Source organism: Trichoderma gamsii (genome assembly GCF_001481775.2).
Source record: "Trichoderma gamsii strain T6085 chromosome Unknown Scaffold_1.2, whole genome shotgun sequence".
Lineage (NCBI taxonomy): Eukaryota > Fungi > Ascomycota > Sordariomycetes > Hypocreales > Hypocreaceae > Trichoderma > Trichoderma gamsii.
Window position 1 is genome coordinate 1,242,954 of NW_020171338.1, and position 17,085 is coordinate 1,260,038.

The 17,085-nt window shown below is 51.8% G+C and overlaps 7 protein-coding genes across 7 annotated transcripts; 5 read left to right on the top strand and 2 right to left on the bottom strand.

The window, feature by feature from the left end:
• Positions 1-1,336: 1,336 nt before the first annotated feature.
• Positions 1,337-1,837, top strand: TGAM01_v200373 (aspartate aminotransferase; the record flags this gene model as incomplete). Its single annotated transcript, XM_018803146.1, has 1 exon — positions 1,337-1,837. The coding sequence occupies one exon, from the start codon at positions 1,337-1,339 to the stop codon at positions 1,835-1,837; it is 501 nt and encodes a 166-aa protein (XP_018663552.1).
• Positions 1,838-1,871: 34 nt separating this feature from the next.
• On the top strand, positions 1,872-2,588 carry TGAM01_v200374 (aminotransferase class I and II; the record flags this gene model as incomplete). The annotated part of the gene is made up of 1 exon (XM_018803145.1): positions 1,872-2,588. One exon carries the CDS (start codon positions 1,872-1,874, stop codon positions 2,586-2,588), a length of 717 nt encoding a protein of 238 aa, XP_018663551.1.
• A 1,071-nt stretch (positions 2,589-3,659) lies between these two features.
• TGAM01_v200375 (aspartic proteinase) lies at positions 3,660-5,190 on the top strand (the record flags this gene model as incomplete). The annotated part of the gene is made up of 2 exons (XM_024548544.1): positions 3,660-3,975; positions 4,040-5,190. The coding sequence occupies 2 exons, from the start codon at positions 3,660-3,662 to the stop codon at positions 5,188-5,190; spliced, it is 1,467 nt and encodes a 488-aa protein (XP_024406759.1).
• Positions 5,191-5,723: 533 nt separating this feature from the next.
• TGAM01_v200376 (elongation factor G, mitochondrial) lies at positions 5,724-8,366 on the top strand (the record flags this gene model as incomplete). Its single annotated transcript, XM_024548545.1, has 4 exons — positions 5,724-5,893; positions 5,997-6,108; positions 6,198-8,224; positions 8,312-8,366. The coding sequence occupies 4 exons, from the start codon at positions 5,724-5,726 to the stop codon at positions 8,364-8,366; spliced, it is 2,364 nt and encodes a 787-aa protein (XP_024406760.1).
• A 2,724-nt stretch (positions 8,367-11,090) lies between these two features.
• Positions 11,091-13,309, top strand: TGAM01_v200377 (hypothetical protein; the record flags this gene model as incomplete). The annotated part of the gene is made up of 4 exons (XM_024548546.1): positions 11,091-11,163; positions 11,485-11,783; positions 12,018-12,929; positions 13,283-13,309. The coding sequence occupies 4 exons, from the start codon at positions 11,091-11,093 to the stop codon at positions 13,307-13,309; spliced, it is 1,311 nt and encodes a 436-aa protein (XP_024406761.1).
• A 496-nt stretch (positions 13,310-13,805) lies between these two features.
• TGAM01_v200378 (hypothetical protein) lies at positions 13,806-14,306 on the bottom strand (the record flags this gene model as incomplete). Its single annotated transcript, XM_018803142.1, has 1 exon — positions 13,806-14,306. One exon carries the CDS (start codon positions 14,304-14,306, stop codon positions 13,806-13,808), a length of 501 nt encoding a protein of 166 aa, XP_018663548.1.
• Positions 14,307-14,964: 658 nt separating this feature from the next.
• On the bottom strand, positions 14,965-16,933 carry TGAM01_v200379 (kynurenine 3-monooxygenase; the record flags this gene model as incomplete). Its single annotated transcript, XM_018803141.1, has 4 exons — positions 14,965-15,726; positions 15,804-16,229; positions 16,358-16,575; positions 16,825-16,933. The coding sequence occupies 4 exons, from the start codon at positions 16,931-16,933 to the stop codon at positions 14,965-14,967; spliced, it is 1,515 nt and encodes a 504-aa protein (XP_018663547.1).
• Positions 16,934-17,085: the final 152 nt, after the last annotated feature.

Here is a 17,085-nt window from a genome sequence, read left to right on the forward strand (position 1 = left end):
GGGTACGTACCGCGGCCTGGTTCCTGGCGCGAAACAAGGTCGTCATCGGTGGTCTGGGGCAACCTAGACCCCCGCCTTGTCATTCATTGGTACGGCCTCCGCAGCGCTGAGCTGCAGCGCGGGAGCTTCTTTGGACCTGCTGAGCCGCCGAGCGTTACCAGGCACGTGGTGATGATCAGTGTAGCAGAGCTTGTACAGATTGGGGCTGCTGGCCGTACCTTGCGTGTAGAATCTTGGTTCCTGAGTACACCTCGGTTACGCGTATTTCCAACAAGTACAAGCTTTTGCGCCCCGAACTCTCAATGAAATGCAATTTTAATAACTCATTGACTCTATCTACGCTGCCCCGTACTGCTAACATGATGCAGGCTGCTTCTAGGCTAAAATACCAGGCAGCCAGCTCCAGTGCCAAGCTATGTGCGCATCAATGTGCTAAGCTAATGGGAGAATTCACGGTAGAAATGCTCCGCAGTCAGCCAACCCCAACAAGATGCCCTGGAATAGGCACCATGTGACTGCGCAACGCTGGAGACGCCTAGGACCCATGCTGCTTTAGCAATGATGGCGATATCGCTGTGCACTCCCAGATTACAGATGCATTACTCCCTGCTCGTAGCTGCATCAAAATGCTGGAATTACAACAGACTATAAGATTGAAAACGTGCACCTCTAGGCTGCTTTTTCTCCCGACTTCTCGTTCCCTGCTGCAGTTCGAGATGCTCTGTAGGCTATGAGAAGAGAAGGGAGTTCTTATTTCGCCTAACCTGGAGCTTGCCATGATATCTTGCTTGCACCCCCTTGAGCCATTGAAACTAACAGTCTCTTGTTAATCTGATGATTTTGCTTCATGAGAGTTATGATCTGTATATATATGGGAAGCATTGGTGTAGCTTTTGAGTGTATCGCCTTAATTCCAAGATATATCGGCGATACTAGTATTACTTCTGATGCTAAAGATACGTCTAAATGGTGAAAGCGGTTGACCAGCTCTTAGGATAGTACATGCATCGATCTCGACAACCTTTCCTAATCGATCGACAGTCTATCCTATCCAGTAAATGTATTGATTGCAGCCAATCACAATTACCTACTACTGAACAATAAGGCGCGCCTTCAACACAGTTATTCTCCGATAGTCGCTTGCATGCCCCCACATGGGTTTCTGTCTCAAAGCAACACCTCATCTTGGCCTCGGTGATCAGCAAGTCCCTGGATCAGATTGTTTATAGAGAAACCTGCTCCCCCCTACTGGGTATGAAAAGTGCATAACAAACCAGCAACATAACAAACATCATCTGTGAGAGCTTCAGGGCAGCCGCATTACAGCCAATCAACCATGGTGCGCTTCCAACGGTTTGAAGTAGAGCAGTGGATGGACGATTATGAAACAACGCCGGGGGTTCTAAACATCGCTGAGACATGCGTCGAATCCGTTTCCATTGACCAGCTGGTGCAGCTATCAAACGACAAGGCTGCGAATCCGCTTCAGACTAGTACCGTTCTTACCTATGGGGCCATTCGCGGATCGTCAACCTTGAGAGAACGCATTGCAGCCCTGTACGAAGGGGAGCAGGTGTCGAGCGACAACATTCTCATCACGCAAGGCGCAATAGCAGCGAACTTTTTAGTTTTCTACGGCTTAGTCGGCCCCGAAGACCATGTCATATGCGTATATCCTACCTATCAGCAGCTCTTTTCCGTCCCCGAGAGCCTTGGGGCGGAAGTTTCTCTATGGCGCTTACATGCTGAGAATGGCTTCCTGCCTGACATGGGCGAGTTGGAGCAGCTCGCCAAAGCAAACACAAAGGTGCGCAAAGCAGAGACCCTGCGCTCTTGATTTGTTTCACGCTAATCACCCCGCGGATGCAAAGATGATTGTCATTAACAATCCCAACAACCCTACCGGGGTACCCATCCCGCGAGATCTCATCGATAAGATCGTGGACTTTGCCAGGGCTCGAGACATCATCGTGCTATCTGACGAGGTCTACCGGCCTTTGTTCCACGACGGAATAGAAAACAACCCGAATATGCCGCCATCGGTGGCAGATCTGGGCTACGAAAAGGCCATTGTCACCGGATCTCTGTCCAAAGCATATTCTTTAGCAGGCATCCGAGTGGGCTGGATTGCGTCAAGAGACAAGGCCATCATCGAGAGGCTTGCCGAGGCCCGCCACTACACCGCGATTAGCGTTTCGCAGCTGGACGACCAGGTGGCAAGCTATGCGCTGTCGCCGGCTGTGCGTGGCCCGCTGCTAAAGCGAAATATCGACATGGCGAAGCGCAACGCCGGCATGGTCAAGGCCTTCGTGGAGCAGCACAGCGCAATCTGCTCGTGGGTGGCGCCAACCGCGGGAACAACGGCATTTGTGCAGTTCCGCAGCGAGGGCAAGCCGGTGGACGACGTTGCCTTTTGCCGCGACGTGCTGGACAAGACCAAAGTCTTTTTCGTGCCCGGCTCCCACTGCTTTGGCCGGGGCGAGGACTTTGCGGGCTATGTAAGAGTCGGCTTCGTTGGATCCTCAGCCGTGCTGGCGGAAGCGCTGCAGAAACTCGCGGCCTATGTTGGGCAGAATCTGGGCCAGTAGAAGTGGCGCATAGACCCGTATCTGTCATGTATAGCGCTGGCACTCCATATTGGGCAAGCGTCAGATGGACTCCATCGGTGCCTCAGCCTCTCAGCCCCAGCAAAAGTGCTATTTTTACAACAGGCAGGCTGCCTTTGTGTGTTTTCCATGTGCTCAGTTTGTGCGTGCGATAGACGTTGCCAAGCAATATACGTAATTTGCAGCTGTCTTGGCAGCGCAGAACCCTGCCCGCGCGGAGCCCAATAGTGCCTATTCACATGTATTCCAGTCCTGTAGGAATACGTGCTGGCTGAGCAAATGTACCTCCCGGTCCGTATTACGTGGAGCGGTATGGAGCGCCTGTAATCATCTAATTCCACGGACAATCTCTTACACTGCCCAGGAGTATCTGCAGTACCGTCAACACGAGCCGAGCGGAAGCGGACAGACGCACAGGCCGACGGGCGAAGAAGAGGCACAGCCCAGAAGCTCACAAACTCAAAAGCCACGAGCAGAAGAAGCAATGGAACAACAAGATAGTTTCCATCTTCCCCGGAAAAACTCGAGGCTGTCGTCGTCACTGCAGAGCCGTGAAATCCGCGCGCGCGCTGTCCTGCCACACTTCGGGCGTTCGGCATGGGGTCCAGCGCCTGTCTTTGCCGGCCCAGCATCCACCCCATCGGCGCTAATGACGACGCTTTGCCGCTGCAGCTTCTCCTGTTTCATCAGCGCTGGCCACGGGTCTCATTTCACACAGCCACGCTGGAATCCGCTCTGCCTGGTACCATTTATAATAGAGTCATGGAGCCCTGTTGAGCATCGCGACTTTTTTGCGTTTTGATGTTTGATCTTGTTTTCTTTATTTTTTGAGCTCTTTTTTTTTTATTAGAAATTACCTATTACAGTATTTTTTTTTGGCATTGTCCTGTTATACCTATTACCTTGTCCCCCACATACATTTATATTGCCTATTCAGGAGACGCCCGACGACCATCCCCTGAGCCTCTTGATATACGATCGAAGGATTCTTGCGAAAAAAATTCTCTTCATCTCACCTTATTGCACCAGAGTATTATTCTATAAAACTGCATCATGAAGGCCTCACCCCTGGCCGCTGCAGGCGTAGCCCTGGCTTCTACCGCCCAGGCGCAAGTCGTCCAATTCGATATCCAGAAACGAGATGGGCCGAATCTGAGAGATCTAGGCCGCCGAGCCGCCACTATCAACGGCGTTCTTTCAAATCAACAGATCCAGGGTGGATACTTCCTCAACGTCGAGGTCGGAACGCCTCCTCAGAACATTACTCTTCAGCTGGACACAGGCAGTAGCGATGTCTGGGTACCTTCTTCAGACGCCGACATCTGTACCCAGGTTTCACAGAGGAATCCTGGCTGCACATTTGGAAGCTGTAAGTAGAGTCACGCGCGTCAAATTATGCTTTTCACTTACGGCTCACTGACAACTGTTTATAGTTGACTCTAGTAAATCCAGTAGCTTGAGAACTGTTGGAAAGGACGAGTTCGATATTACCTATGTCGACAACTCATTTTCCAAGGGCGACTACATCCAAGATGACTTCCACATCGGTGGCGTGACTGTCTCCAATCTTACCATGGGCCTTGGCCTGGACTCATCCATCGCCAATGGCCTCATCGGAGTCGGCTATATCAACGACGAGGCTTCCCTCAGCACAATACGATCCACCTACCCGAACCTTCCGGTTGTCTTACAACAGGAGAAGCTAATCAACACCATCGCATACAGTCTCTGGCTAAACGACCTCGATGCCAGCGCGGGCTCCATCCTGTTTGGCGGTATCGACACGGAAAAGTACCAGGGCGATCTGACAAAAATCAACGTTCAACGTCCTGACAACAGCAATGTCTTCACCGAGTTTGCGGTCGAGCTCTTTGAGGTGCAAGCCACAAGCCCTTCTGGAACCGATACGCTCAGCACGAGCGTGGACTCCCTGGTCGCCGTTCTGGACTCGGGAACCACCTTGACCTATCTGCCGCAGGACATGGCCGAGCAGGCATGGAAGGAAGTGGGCGCCAGCTTCAACGAAGAATTTGGCCTGGCTGTTGTCCCTTGCTCAATCCGAAATGTCAACGGACACTTCTCCTTCACTTTTGCCGGTCCCGACGGCCCCAAGATCAACGTCACCATGGCCGAGCTTGCCCTCGACCTCTTCAGCGGCGGACCTCAGCCCAAGTTTTCCTCCGGACCCAACCAAGGCCAGTCTGTTTGCGAGTTTGGCATCCAGAACACGACCGGCTCTCCTTTCTTGCTGGGCGATACTTTCCTCCGCTCTGCATTTGTTGTCTATGACCTGGTCAACAACGAGATTGCCATTGCCCCGACAAACTTCAACTCCACCAAGACCAACGTTGTTGCTTTCGCCAGCAGTGGCGCTCCTATCCCGTCCGCCACCAGCGCCCCCAACCAGAGCAAATCTGGCCCCTCGTCAGGAACGGGCGGCATGTCTGCTGCTAGTGGCTTCCAGGACAGCGACAACGCTGCGCCTTATACGAGCGCCTTTTCTGGCCCTGGAGCAATGATTGTTGGCATGACCATTGGTTACACTCTCCTTGGAGGCGCCATTTTCGGCGCTGGCTGGCTGTAAATTTGCATGCCTAGCCATGCAATCTCTTCGACACGCTCTACCTACCTAAGTAGTGCTTTTAATGACTTTTTGACACGATTCAGGGCGTAATTGGCATAATAGGGATTTTTTATTTTTCATTTTTTGTTCTTATACTAGCAAGCACCGCTGGAGTTGAGGAGGCCGGCTTCTCGATCATTCGCTACAAAAACGAGCGTTTATATACCTGAGGTACATATGTGCACATAGACCTGCAGCTTAGACCATACATGTCTTATAAAAATCAATATCATTATACTTTTATAACAGAAATTTTAAACAATCCGATATTTGGCCGTAACTGAGTGCATGCATATCTTGCATGTTAGTAGCTCCACTAAAAGCAGCTATTCTGCAACACTATGGTGGTGGTCCGATTTGCGCCAGCACGTGAGGGGCGAGCCAATTGGAGGGACCCCGACAGACTAAGAAAAAAAAAGTTTCAATGCGGCCATTAAGCCGATGGCCGATCTTCAGTGCCAAACACCCACTTTGCCCGTGGACAAGCTTGCACCATGAGGGCATTTGGGACTGCCAGATGGCTTAATTGCCATCTGTTTGGGGATGCCCAGAAGGCAGCTTCTGGAGCTCGCAATTTCCAGGCTGCGATTCTGCCCTTGGCTTTCCAAAGCCAGCTGCGAGCCTTCAGCGCATCGTCTCAGCGATGTAGTGCTGCACAGGAAGCGTAAGGACTACCTACACACTCCATATGCATTGGGCGTTCAAGCTCGCGTTTTATGCAACTGGAAACAAGAGAAACAAAAGGCTGATATTTTGGACAACTACAGTTTGAAAAAAGCACAGAATGATGCTGCCAGTCTGACGCCCGAATATGTTGCCGCCAACATGGATCCCGCAGAGGCTCAACGTCTCGAAAGAGTTCGCAACATTGGTATTGCGGTACGACATCCCTTGCGATTGTTAATGGCGTATTGGAATAAACAAAAAAAAAAGAGATAAAAGAAGAAACTAAGACAATGATTATTTAGGCACACATTGACAGTGGCAAAACTACGGTAACGGAACGAGTTCTCTTCTACACTGGTCGAATCAAGGCAATCCACGAGGTTCGTGGCAAGGATTCCGTCGGCGCCAAGATGGACTCTATGGAATTGGAACGAGAAAAAGGTATCACTATTCAGTCTGCAGCTACATTCTGCGACTGGAAGAAAACGGTAAACGGAAAGGAAGAATTGTATCACGTCAACTTGATCGACACTCCAGGCCATATTGACTTCACCATCGAGGTCGAGCGTGCTCTGCGCGTGCTCGATGGTGCCGTCATGATTCTCTGTGCTGTCAGCGGTGTTCAGTCTCAAACGATTACGGTCGATCGCCAAATGAAGCGCTACGATGTTCCCAGAATCTCCTTCGTCAACAAGATGGACCGCATGGGTGCCAACCCCTGGAAAGCCGTCGAACAGATCAACTCCAAGCTCAAGATCCCCGCGGCTGCCATTCAGATCCCCATCGGCGCTGAAGACGAGTTCGAGGGTGTCGTTGACATTATCGACATGAAGGCCATGTACTTTGAAGGTCCCCGTGGTACCAAGGTCCGAGTTACCGACCAGGTCCCTGCCAATCTTCAGGAGCTTGCCGCCGAGAAGCGACAGGTCCTGATCGAGAAGCTGGCCGACGTTGACGACGAAATTGCCGAGCTGTATCTTGATGAACAGGAGCCCACCAACGCTCAGATCAAGGCTGCTATTCGCCGCGCTACTACTGCCCTCAAGTTCTCTCCTGTCATGATGGGTTCTGCCCTGGCCGATAAGGGTATCCAGCCCATGCTGGATGCTGTTTGCGACTACCTGCCCAACCCCGGTCAAATTGAAAACACTGCTCTGGACAAGTCCAAGGGAGAAGAGATGGTCAAATTGGTCCCCTACAACTCTCTGCCCTTTGTCGGACTTGCTTTCAAGCTCGAAGAGAACAACTACGGCCAGCTCACCTACATCCGTGTCTACCAGGGAACGCTCAGCAAGGGCACTTACCTGTACAACTCCCGAACTGACAAGAAGGTCCGCATTCCCCGTATTGTTCGCATGCACTCCAACGAGATGGAGGACGTCAACGAGGTCGGTGCTGGTGAGATCTGCGCCGTGTTCGGTGTCGACTGCGCCTCTGGTGATACCTTTACCGATGGTGGTCTCCCTTATACCATGTCTTCCATGTTCGTTCCCGATGCCGTCATGTCTTTGTCGATCAAGCCCAAGCGTTCTGGCGATGCCGACAACTTCAGTAAGGCGATGAACCGATTCCAGCGCGAGGACCCGACTTTCCGTGTCCACGTTGACGCCGAGAGTGAGGAGACCATCATTTCCGGCATGGGTGAATTGCACCTTGAAGTCTATGTTGAGCGTCTGAAGCGAGAGTATAAGACCGAGTGTGTCACTGGCCAACCCCGTGTCGCCTACCGTGAGACAATTTCCCGCCGTGCTGATTTCGATTACCTCCTCAAGCGACAGAGCGGTGGTCCTGGTGACTTTGCCCGCGTTGCTGGTTACATCGAGCCCAACGAGAAGCCTGACGAGAACCACTACGAGAGTCAGGTTGTCGGCGGTCACATTCCCGACAAATTCCTGTCTGCCTGTTCCAAGGGCTTTGAGCTCGCCTGTGAAAAGGGACCCCTGCTGGGCCACCACGTCATTGGCTCCAAGATGATTATCAACGACGGTCAGACCCACGTTACCGATTCTTCCGATTACGCTTTCAACTTGGCTACCCAGATGGCCTTCCGCAAGGCCTTCCCCGAGGCCGGCGGTCAGGTCCTCGAGCCCCTGATGAAGACGACCATTACCGCCCCGAACGAGTTCCAAGGAAACATTCTCATGTTGATGAACAAGCGCAATGCTACGATTAACGATACCGAAATTGGCAGCGAAGACTTTATTCTGACCTGTGACTGCAGCTTGAACGCCATGTTTGGCTTCAGCTCGCAGCTGCGTGCCGCCACGCAGGGCAAGGGTGAATTCAGCATGGAGTTTAGCCACTATGCCCCTGCCCCTCCTCACTTGCAGTAAGTTTCCACTTCATAATGCTCCCCTCTCGCCAAATCAATAAGACATATCTGTATATATCGACATACGACTAACCCCGTTAATAGGAAAGAACTGATTGCCAAGTACGAGGCCGAGCTTGACTCCAAGAGAACCAAATAAAAGCTCCGTATGGTTTATAGCTGATAAAGGCCGCTTGGTCTAGGCAGTCTCCCGGAGAAGTGCTATCATACGGCGTTTTTTTTATGATAGCCAGGGGGCTGCGTTGTACGAATACCCCTCCTGTAAAACGTGTCTTGTACTATGTATGGAGTACGGAAAAGGAGCATGCAGATGTGATTTTTGTAGTCCATCTGATGATTCTAGGATAAGCAAAATAAGAGCTGGCCAGCAAAAAAGGTTCAGGGATATAAACAAGCAATTGCTGCTAGGACTGGTAGCAGGATTAGATGCAGATAGATAGACTTGATTCATGCATGTATATGTACACTAAGACGCAATTGGACTTCACTCGCAATGAGAACCTACGAGCCATGAGTGATCTCATTTTATGTCAGCCCAGCTCGAAACAAACAGATCCGTCCAGGCCTGCATCGGTCAGGATGGAGAGATCCGTATGTGAGTAGGAGGTTAGCCCTGGCAGATTCCTATCGCTACCTACCGCTAATACTACCCGTAGGATTGATACTGCAAGGGGGCTGGCATGTGGGGAGACAAAAAGCTGCGTTTTCGTATTGACCTGTTGCGAATAGTACTAGGATCCAAGCAGCGCTAGTAGAAGCACTCGCAGTAGGACTTGTATAGCATCTCGCTTGTCTACTTTAGTAGGACCGTTTTCTCTTCATCATACCCTTACGGGAAGAAGACGTGCATAGGGCTAGACTGTCATCAAAGAGTTAGTAGACAAGGCACGGGCACATCCGAAGGGGCAGCTCGTTTCCGCCTAATCCCTGGAGCGTTTTCCCAAAGAACCATGGGCGATCTCTCATCTCATGCCGCGGCAACGTGTCGACTCGATTTTGGGCACCTTGGTACGGTAGCACATACGGCTGGCGACCTACATGGCAACGAAACGTTATGCACTAGCAGCGGGAATCTGTATGGAGAAGCTGTGGGTTAGGGAAGGGATTGTTGGTTTGAGGACCTGGCATAACGAGAGGAGGGTTCGGTATGGGGAACGTGCTTCTGGCTGGGGTCCCCCTTAACTGTTGCTGGATCATGCAGGTGATGCATACTAACATGTCTCCAACTAGTATTTGTAAGGCATATGCAAGCAAGAGCCTGGTGCGAACGATGCGCCATTGGGAAGTAGTTTATAAGTAGAAGCAGGCTGATCCTTTTGGCATTGAATATAGATAAATTTCTGTTGCGTGCTTCTGTAAGGTGGGGATATCCGAGGTTTGTCGTTATTGTACAGTACTATGTCACTTACCAGGAGCAGCAATTCTGGACTCGACTAATGCAAGGGGGCTGTCAACTTCGTATTAGTGTTCGGAGCAGTGAGTACATCAGGATCTCACAGACAATGTGACAGATGCCACCCATGCCGAGTTCCCCGTAGCCGGTACTTTCATTTTCACCACAATGCTGGACACACTGGTCTTTGAGCACGCACGCATCATCGTCGAGTCCTCAGCAGCCGAAATGAAGTTCGTCTCGATAGCTTCAGTAAGTTGCGTTTGTTTCGCCTCGTCTCCTGACATACAGAAATCCACCCCTCCAACATCCAGCAAGGGAGATTAGACGCGTCTGGTTATTGTGCAGCTATTTTAACTTGGTGGCCAATCAGATGTCGTCGCGCCATTGGGTGTGTTGCCCAAAGTGGCCACACACTCGTATGAGAGACCTCCTTGCAACCGTTATACGCCACCACATATGGAGTGAGTGATACAGCTAAACGTTAGACTGTAAATAATACCTTCTAACAACAGCAACACACGATCCTGTATTACATTAGGATGGAGGATGAAGTACTGGCAGTAACTTGGTGTAAGTACGAGCACTACGGCGAAAACGGCATGTACATGTAGATGACAGCACAGGCGTGGAAGCAGGTACTTGTTCTGGAAGGTCCCGCTATATAGGCCACCTGTCGCCCTGGGGAAACGCCGAACTTGCGCTGTAGCGGCATAGCGGATCGGCCCATCCGAACCTCATTTCTTGCAGTTGGAAAACGTTGACAACTGCCTTGTGTGGCGGGTTTGACTCGAGATCTTCGCAGTCTGGCGGGCGCGTGCGTGCAAGGCGCAGGTGGCTGATGAAGAGATGACCCGGCCTGACAGATGCAGCTGGGGTTGCTAAATTTGGAGAACAGTTGTGAAGCATGTAAGACAGATGCTTGTGCACATGTGTCTGATCAAGACACAGTTTCACTCACATTCAGCTGTTGTGCCTCGTCTTATTATACAGGTACGGCTATGTAGCTGCAGCATTACTGCTCTCAGTTGTGAAAAGAGGCCACTTCATCTCTGCAATGGCCTGGTCAAGCTAAGAGATACCCCTGATTCCAATTGACCCGTGTCGCGCCATGGATGGAGCATGGAGATATGGAGTCCCGAGCTAGGCACCCGTACCTGGACTTGTGTCGCATGTTTTACCCGCGGCCCGCCTCCAGCCTCCTGGGCCCGCGGCTTGTAGCAGTACTTGTGCCACCACACTGGATCCTCCGTTTCCTTCTCCCTTATTACAACTTGAAGTATTCGGCCTAGCTCTATTTTGTTTATCAATTTCCCTACTCGCAGACCTGCGAAGCTATTAGTATTCCTTTTTGGTTTCTTTTTTTCCTCCTCTTCCCAATCCTAATCCTCACAATCAACACCTACAGCATCGAGTGCAAACGAAAGCCTTCCCCAGAGTTTCCCCCGCGGACGCGGCCCGTCTTTCACCATGAGCGCGGTCAAGAACCTGCGAGCCATGTTCGAGAACAAAGGGGACGCGAGCCCAGCGGACGAAGATAGAGGTAGATCCCTTGGTGTTTCTAGTCCCTCTCCAACCCCAGGAGGTAATGCTCTCAGTGTGTGCTGATGTTTTGCTCCGTGATCTCTTCTTTGTTCATGATCTCCAGCCTATCATTACATGCCCTTCAAGAAGCCTGTTTGTTGTTGTCCGGCGCAGACGCTGCTGAGCTGCTCCTGTAGCTGTTAGTTCTGAGCTTGGCTGAGCTGGAGGCGTCTTTCCCCCCCAAAAGAGCTACTGCTGCCGCAAAATGCCACCCACACTCATACTGTACACGCAAGACAAAACAGAGTGCCGTCCGCTAACTCTTCTCTCGCGCCACTAGCTCTCAGCGGCTCCCCAAGGCCGCTCAATAAGGTGCGAAGCAGCTTTGTGGCCATTGAGCGCAACGGCGTCATCGGCTTGATGAGAGACAACGGCTCCGCCTCTCGCGACTCTTCCGCCCGACCCAGCCTCGACATCCCCCGCGAACCCGCCCCGACGAGCCAGGACAAACCGCCAATGTCGTCTGCATCTGTTGCCAGCATGAGCTCCGCCATGGACAAGCTGTCCGCGGGCGTTGCCAGAGCTTCCTTCGAGCTCCGGGGAGCTGTGTCGGACCAGCCGAGCCACAATCCCGACAAGGTCATGGACGAAGAGACTCCCACCGGCATTCTGTCGCCCGCAGATCCGCTCACCGCAAAGGCTGAGGCCGAGCCCGAATCTGCCCCCGAATCCTCGCCCGAGTCTGCACTTGAGTCTGCACCCGAGTCTGCTCCGGAGAATGCGCCCGAGGCTGTGCCTGCGCCTGAAGCTGAACCCGAGAAGCCGGCACCCAAGGAAGCTGCTCCCGCCAGCGGCGCTCGTCCTGCGGCGCAGAAAACAACAAAGATGACGAAGCCGGCAGCTACCAAAACTCTCGCCAAGCCTGCGGCCACAAAATCTGCCACAACCACTACAAGGACTGCCGCTACACGAACAGCTGCAGCTGCAGCTGCAGCTCCTAAACCGGCTGCCAGAGCCATTCCCAAGCCAGCGGCTACTGCTACCAAGGCTACTACGGACGCTTCCAGAAGAGCGGGCGTCAGGCCAACTCAGAGAACCGCGGAATCTTCTGCTGTAAAGAGAGAGTCATCTGCCGCGGCTAGGTCAACTGCTACTGCAAGGCCCAGGGGTGGAGCGGCAACCTCTACTGTCAGGAAACCCCTGGCCAGCAAGGCCGCCGACAATGGATCTGCTGCCGCCAGGGCGAGGACCAAGTCCCCCACCAAGCCGGTTGGCCTTCCCTCTTCTCTTGTTGCTCCCACTGCCTCCTCCGTCTCCAAGACTGGCGCAGCTGGAACGGCCCAGGCTAGACAGACCAATTCACGCCAGGGCGTGCATGCATCTGGCCGAGCTACTTCCAGCGCCGGATCAGCCAAGAGGCCTACTTCGCGTGCTCGGCCAAGCATTGGTCCCCCTCCTGTGAAACCTACCCGCGAAGCGCCTAAGAAGGCAAAGGATGTGGATGAGGGCTTCCTGGCCCGCATGATGCGACCTACCCAAGCTTCCACTAGCAAGTTCCAGGAGCCGACCACGCCTCCCAAGAAGTCCGGATCTCGAGCTGGATCCCGACCCTCCACCGCTGGAACGGTGGCATCGGGAGCATCGGACGGTAGCCACTATGATAATAGCCCCAGCAAGAAGACTTCTCCCAAGAAACTGGTTGGAAAGAAGTCTCCTTCGCCTACATTGGAGGAGGAGAAGCCCGTTGCCGAGATTAAGGAGGCCGTTGAGGAGCCTGTCAAGGAGGTGGCTCACGAAGAAAACGCCGCCGTCCAGCCCGCTGAGCCTGAGGCTCTCCCTGTGGAGGAGGCTGCCGTTGAGACTGCCAACGTTGAGACTGCTGAAGAGGTTGTTGCGATTGCTGAGGAGGCTGAGCTTACTGAGGCTGCTCCGGAGACTGTGCCCGAGACTGTTGAGGCCGTTGAGATCAAGGCTGAAGAGACTCCTGCCGCTGAATCTGCTGTTGAGGCTGTTGCTGAGCCGGAGGTTGCCAGCGTGGAGGCTCCTGTCGAGCCCGCTTCTGAGACTGTCGAAGAGCCCAAGGAGCAAGTTGCCGAGACCGCTGTCCCAGAGACCTACTAAGACGACTGTCGGTACAGCCCGCTAAGCATCCTCATAAGCAATAATCTGAAGCAATTGGAAAAAATTAAAGCAGTTTGGTGTTTCGTATGGTCGTGGGTGGCGTTTTTGTCAGATTGACTAGGTGGAGATGCTTTTTTTTGTGCCTTGTTTCTTTTGTTTGATATCGAATCCTTTGTCTATGTAATATTGGACAGGTGCTCTGTCGAAAAGGAAAGATGTAGTTTATTAAGATACCTTAGATACCTACCTGTTTATAGCGACCATTGGTGAATTCTTTGTTTTTTTTTGGGACTTTGGAATTAGTGTATAAACTGCTTTATATTTTTCTTTTGCCAAAACATGGCTATTCATGGCTTTATCAAACAGATTGTAACTTTGAAAGATTTGTGTTTTGTTTGGAATCCATTCTATTCATACAGTGAGACGTACTTTTCTCCCCCGCCATTTCTTAATGAGACGATATATATACATCATGGAGCCTCAATTTCTCCACATCGCAGTTTTCCTTTTCTCCCCTGATCCCATCTGTAAACGTTGAATTTATGACACTCGGCACATCAAAACACCCCCAACTTTCTTCGCCAACGCCTCCCTAACCTCCAACACCCCTCTCGACGTCGAAACAAACATACACTCGCCCACCCCCAGTCCCTGCACCATCCCGCCCTTGACTTTCGTCGGGAACCCCCTCGTCAGCCTCCCCAGCTCCTGCACATCCACAGTCATCAGCCGCGACGGCTTGCTAATCACCGAGGCCTTGTTCAGCACGGGCCGGCCCTCCCAGTACTTGAGGCCGAGCCAGATGCGCATCTGCGCGACGGTGGCGTTTGTGACGGGCTCGGGGACCTGGGCGACCATTTGCTCGGCGGTGGGGGGCTGGGCGCCCGCGCGGTAGACGGAGGAGAAGAAGCCAGAGCGGTGCAGGGCGAGGGCGAGGTGCAGGTTGTATTTGTTGTTGGCGATGGAGGTGAGGCCGAGGCGGGCTTTGGAGGCGTTTTGGAGGTGGGAGCACATGTGTGCGATGTTGAGTATGGACGGCATGGTGGGCGGGTGTTTATGTGCGTGATTTGTGTATATATGCGTTTGCGTTGCTTAATCGTCGTCGGGAGAAGAAATTGCTGCAAAATTCTGGATTTGAACTCCTGGTTAGATCTTTTTTACTCGGTTTGAATGTTCTTGGCTTTTCTGTTCACTCACAGCGCATCGCCTGCTTTTGGCCAATTGCCCTTCTTGGGCGGCTATAAGGGATTCCCAAGGCAGGAGAGAGTAATCCTGGCAAAGATGCGCTTTGCAAGGGTTGCGGCGATCCAGGCAAAGCTGGAAGGAGATGGGGGGCTTTTCTTTTCGAGGTTGTCGCGATTCTTTCGATATGGTGGTGCTAGTGCCTTGGAGCCGGAATCGTCAAAAATTTGGAGATTGGTGACTAAGCAGACTCGTACTATCGCAGACGCATGCTAATACACCGTGGGGTAAGAGGATGATTCTTCAGATTTGCATCTCCATCGAGAGAGACAAAAAAGGTCAATTGCTAATGATGATTATTATTATCAAGATGAAAATATTAAATCTATTTTTTGCATGAGTTGCTACTTGTATAATAACTAGAGTTGAGGTATCCAAACATCCTGGCTTTGTATCAGACTATGCCGCCCATAACCTTTTGCAAATATCTATACTATCGCGTGAGAATCTATCAGTATTAATTCCAACTAAACAGCCCACGCACAAACGATAGGAGAGATCCGCGGCGCTTATACATCAGCACAAGCGCCGTCAAGACAACCGGGCTTGAAACGAGCGCAACGAAGCTCTGCATCAGAATCTGGCCCTGGCGGTCACTCTTGCGGATCACGTCGGCGTATCCCTCGTTGCCGAAGCTGACTCTGGAGTACTTGGTCTGCCAGCCAAAGGACGGGAAGTGAACGCTCATAAACTCTTCGAGATACTTGCGCAGCCTGTAACGCCGTGAAAGAACGGACGATCTCATCTCGACGTAGTTTTGGAGCGCCAGGTTGTTAATGGCGTAGGCGTCCTCAGCCCGGACGGCCGAGTACTCTGCCAAGGCGACAGAGCGCTGGAAAGCAGACGTCTCGGCAGAATGGATGAGCTCCCCGTCAGGATTGTTACTCTCGTCGAGGTTTGTGTGCTTATCGAGGATGGAGAAGAGGATGCGAACGTCTTCCATGCCGGCATTCATGCCCTGGCCGTAAAAGGGCACCATGGCGTGGGCGGCGTCGCCAACGATGACTCCAGAGGAGCCATGGTGATAGGGCTTGCACTTGAGGCTGATTAATGGTAGGTGAGGGTTTGTCTCAAAGGACTTGATGAGATCCGGCCCTGGTATTAAGGCCGTAACTCCGGGGAAGTGCTTGTCAAAGAAGGCTGGCAGAGACGAGGGATCTCTCTCCAGCTCAGAAATCTCGGCGCTGGGTATGAATAGAGTGCAAGTAAAAGAGCCATTCTAGAGCAGAAACATATCAGTAAACATGGCATTAGAAATCACTATGCGTTGTTGTATTTGTAAGCGGTAAATCCTACCTCGCTAGGAATGGCTATGAACATAAAGTCCTTGCCGGGCCAGATGTGCAAATGGTTCGGCGAAATGCGGAACTTTGCATTGGGGTCCTTTTCGTTGTCATCCACAGGACGAGGAGGCAGATGGAATTCGCACCACAGCGTGTCGATGTACTCTTGCTGGTAGTCCATTCTAGTAAACTTCATCAAGTGATAGCGAACGGCAGAGTGCGCGCCATCTGCGCCAATCATGAGATCAAAAGTAATCTCAATTTCTCGGGGGCGGCCATTGGCAGCGAAATCTTTGTCGCGTGCCTCGAACCAAGCCTTGTTGGTTTTGAAATCAGCTCCGGTCAGCTTGTGGTTGAAGAATAGCTTGACATTGGGTAAAGAGTCTAGGATGTCTAGTAACCGAGAGTTGAGGCTTCCTCGGTCGATCGCATTGATAGCCTGGGTAAGTTGAATTAGTCAAGTCTCGTAAACCGGCGAAATAAAAGATGGAAAATTGTCTAGGAGATCGGCAGGTAACGAAATAACATATAATGAGTAAAAACCAGTTGGTTGTGAAAAGTCCTTACCTGATCGTCTACACCATAGTTTTGAGAGTGCTCGTACAGACTTCCATTTGGCGACTGTCCATGAATCATTCGCCCGCGCATGGGAATAGTTGCGGACATTACATGGTCAACAAGCTGTGATTCTCCAGACTGCTTCATAGCATAAAGTCCTCGCTCAGACAAAGCCAAGTTGATGGACTTTGTGAAGTTGAGCGGCACTATGCTCGGATCACGAAGATCTACACCATAGTCGTTAGCGGAGCTGTTGGAAGCATGTGATGAACTAAATAGACGTCGTAGACTCTTTATAAGAGCCAAATAGCAACGCAATGTCTCCTCAGCTGGAAAAGGTGCTTGAAAATAGAATCACTGAAATCCCTTGAGCCAGAAAATGTAGATTTCCGAGGCACAAGTGCTGCAACAACACCAGCCCGAGTCCGGAGGTGTCGGACTCACGATACGCTGAGAAAAAAATTGTAGACACTTACCCGGCCGCAACTCGTAAACTTCGACTTGGTGGCCTCTCTTGGCGGCATAAAGCGCCGCCAACGAACCGACAGGGCCGGCGCCAACAACAACAAACTTAGTGTCCGCCATAATCTCCCAAAGCCCAAACAGCTCTTATCGAAGTAAAACTCCAGAGGTCTATTGATGGAAAAGAAGAGTATAAGATGGCCGGGAGCTCTGGAGCTATATGAACGCCCAGGCTCTCCGGCCGAAGGGGGGCGAAAGCTACATTGGAATTACTA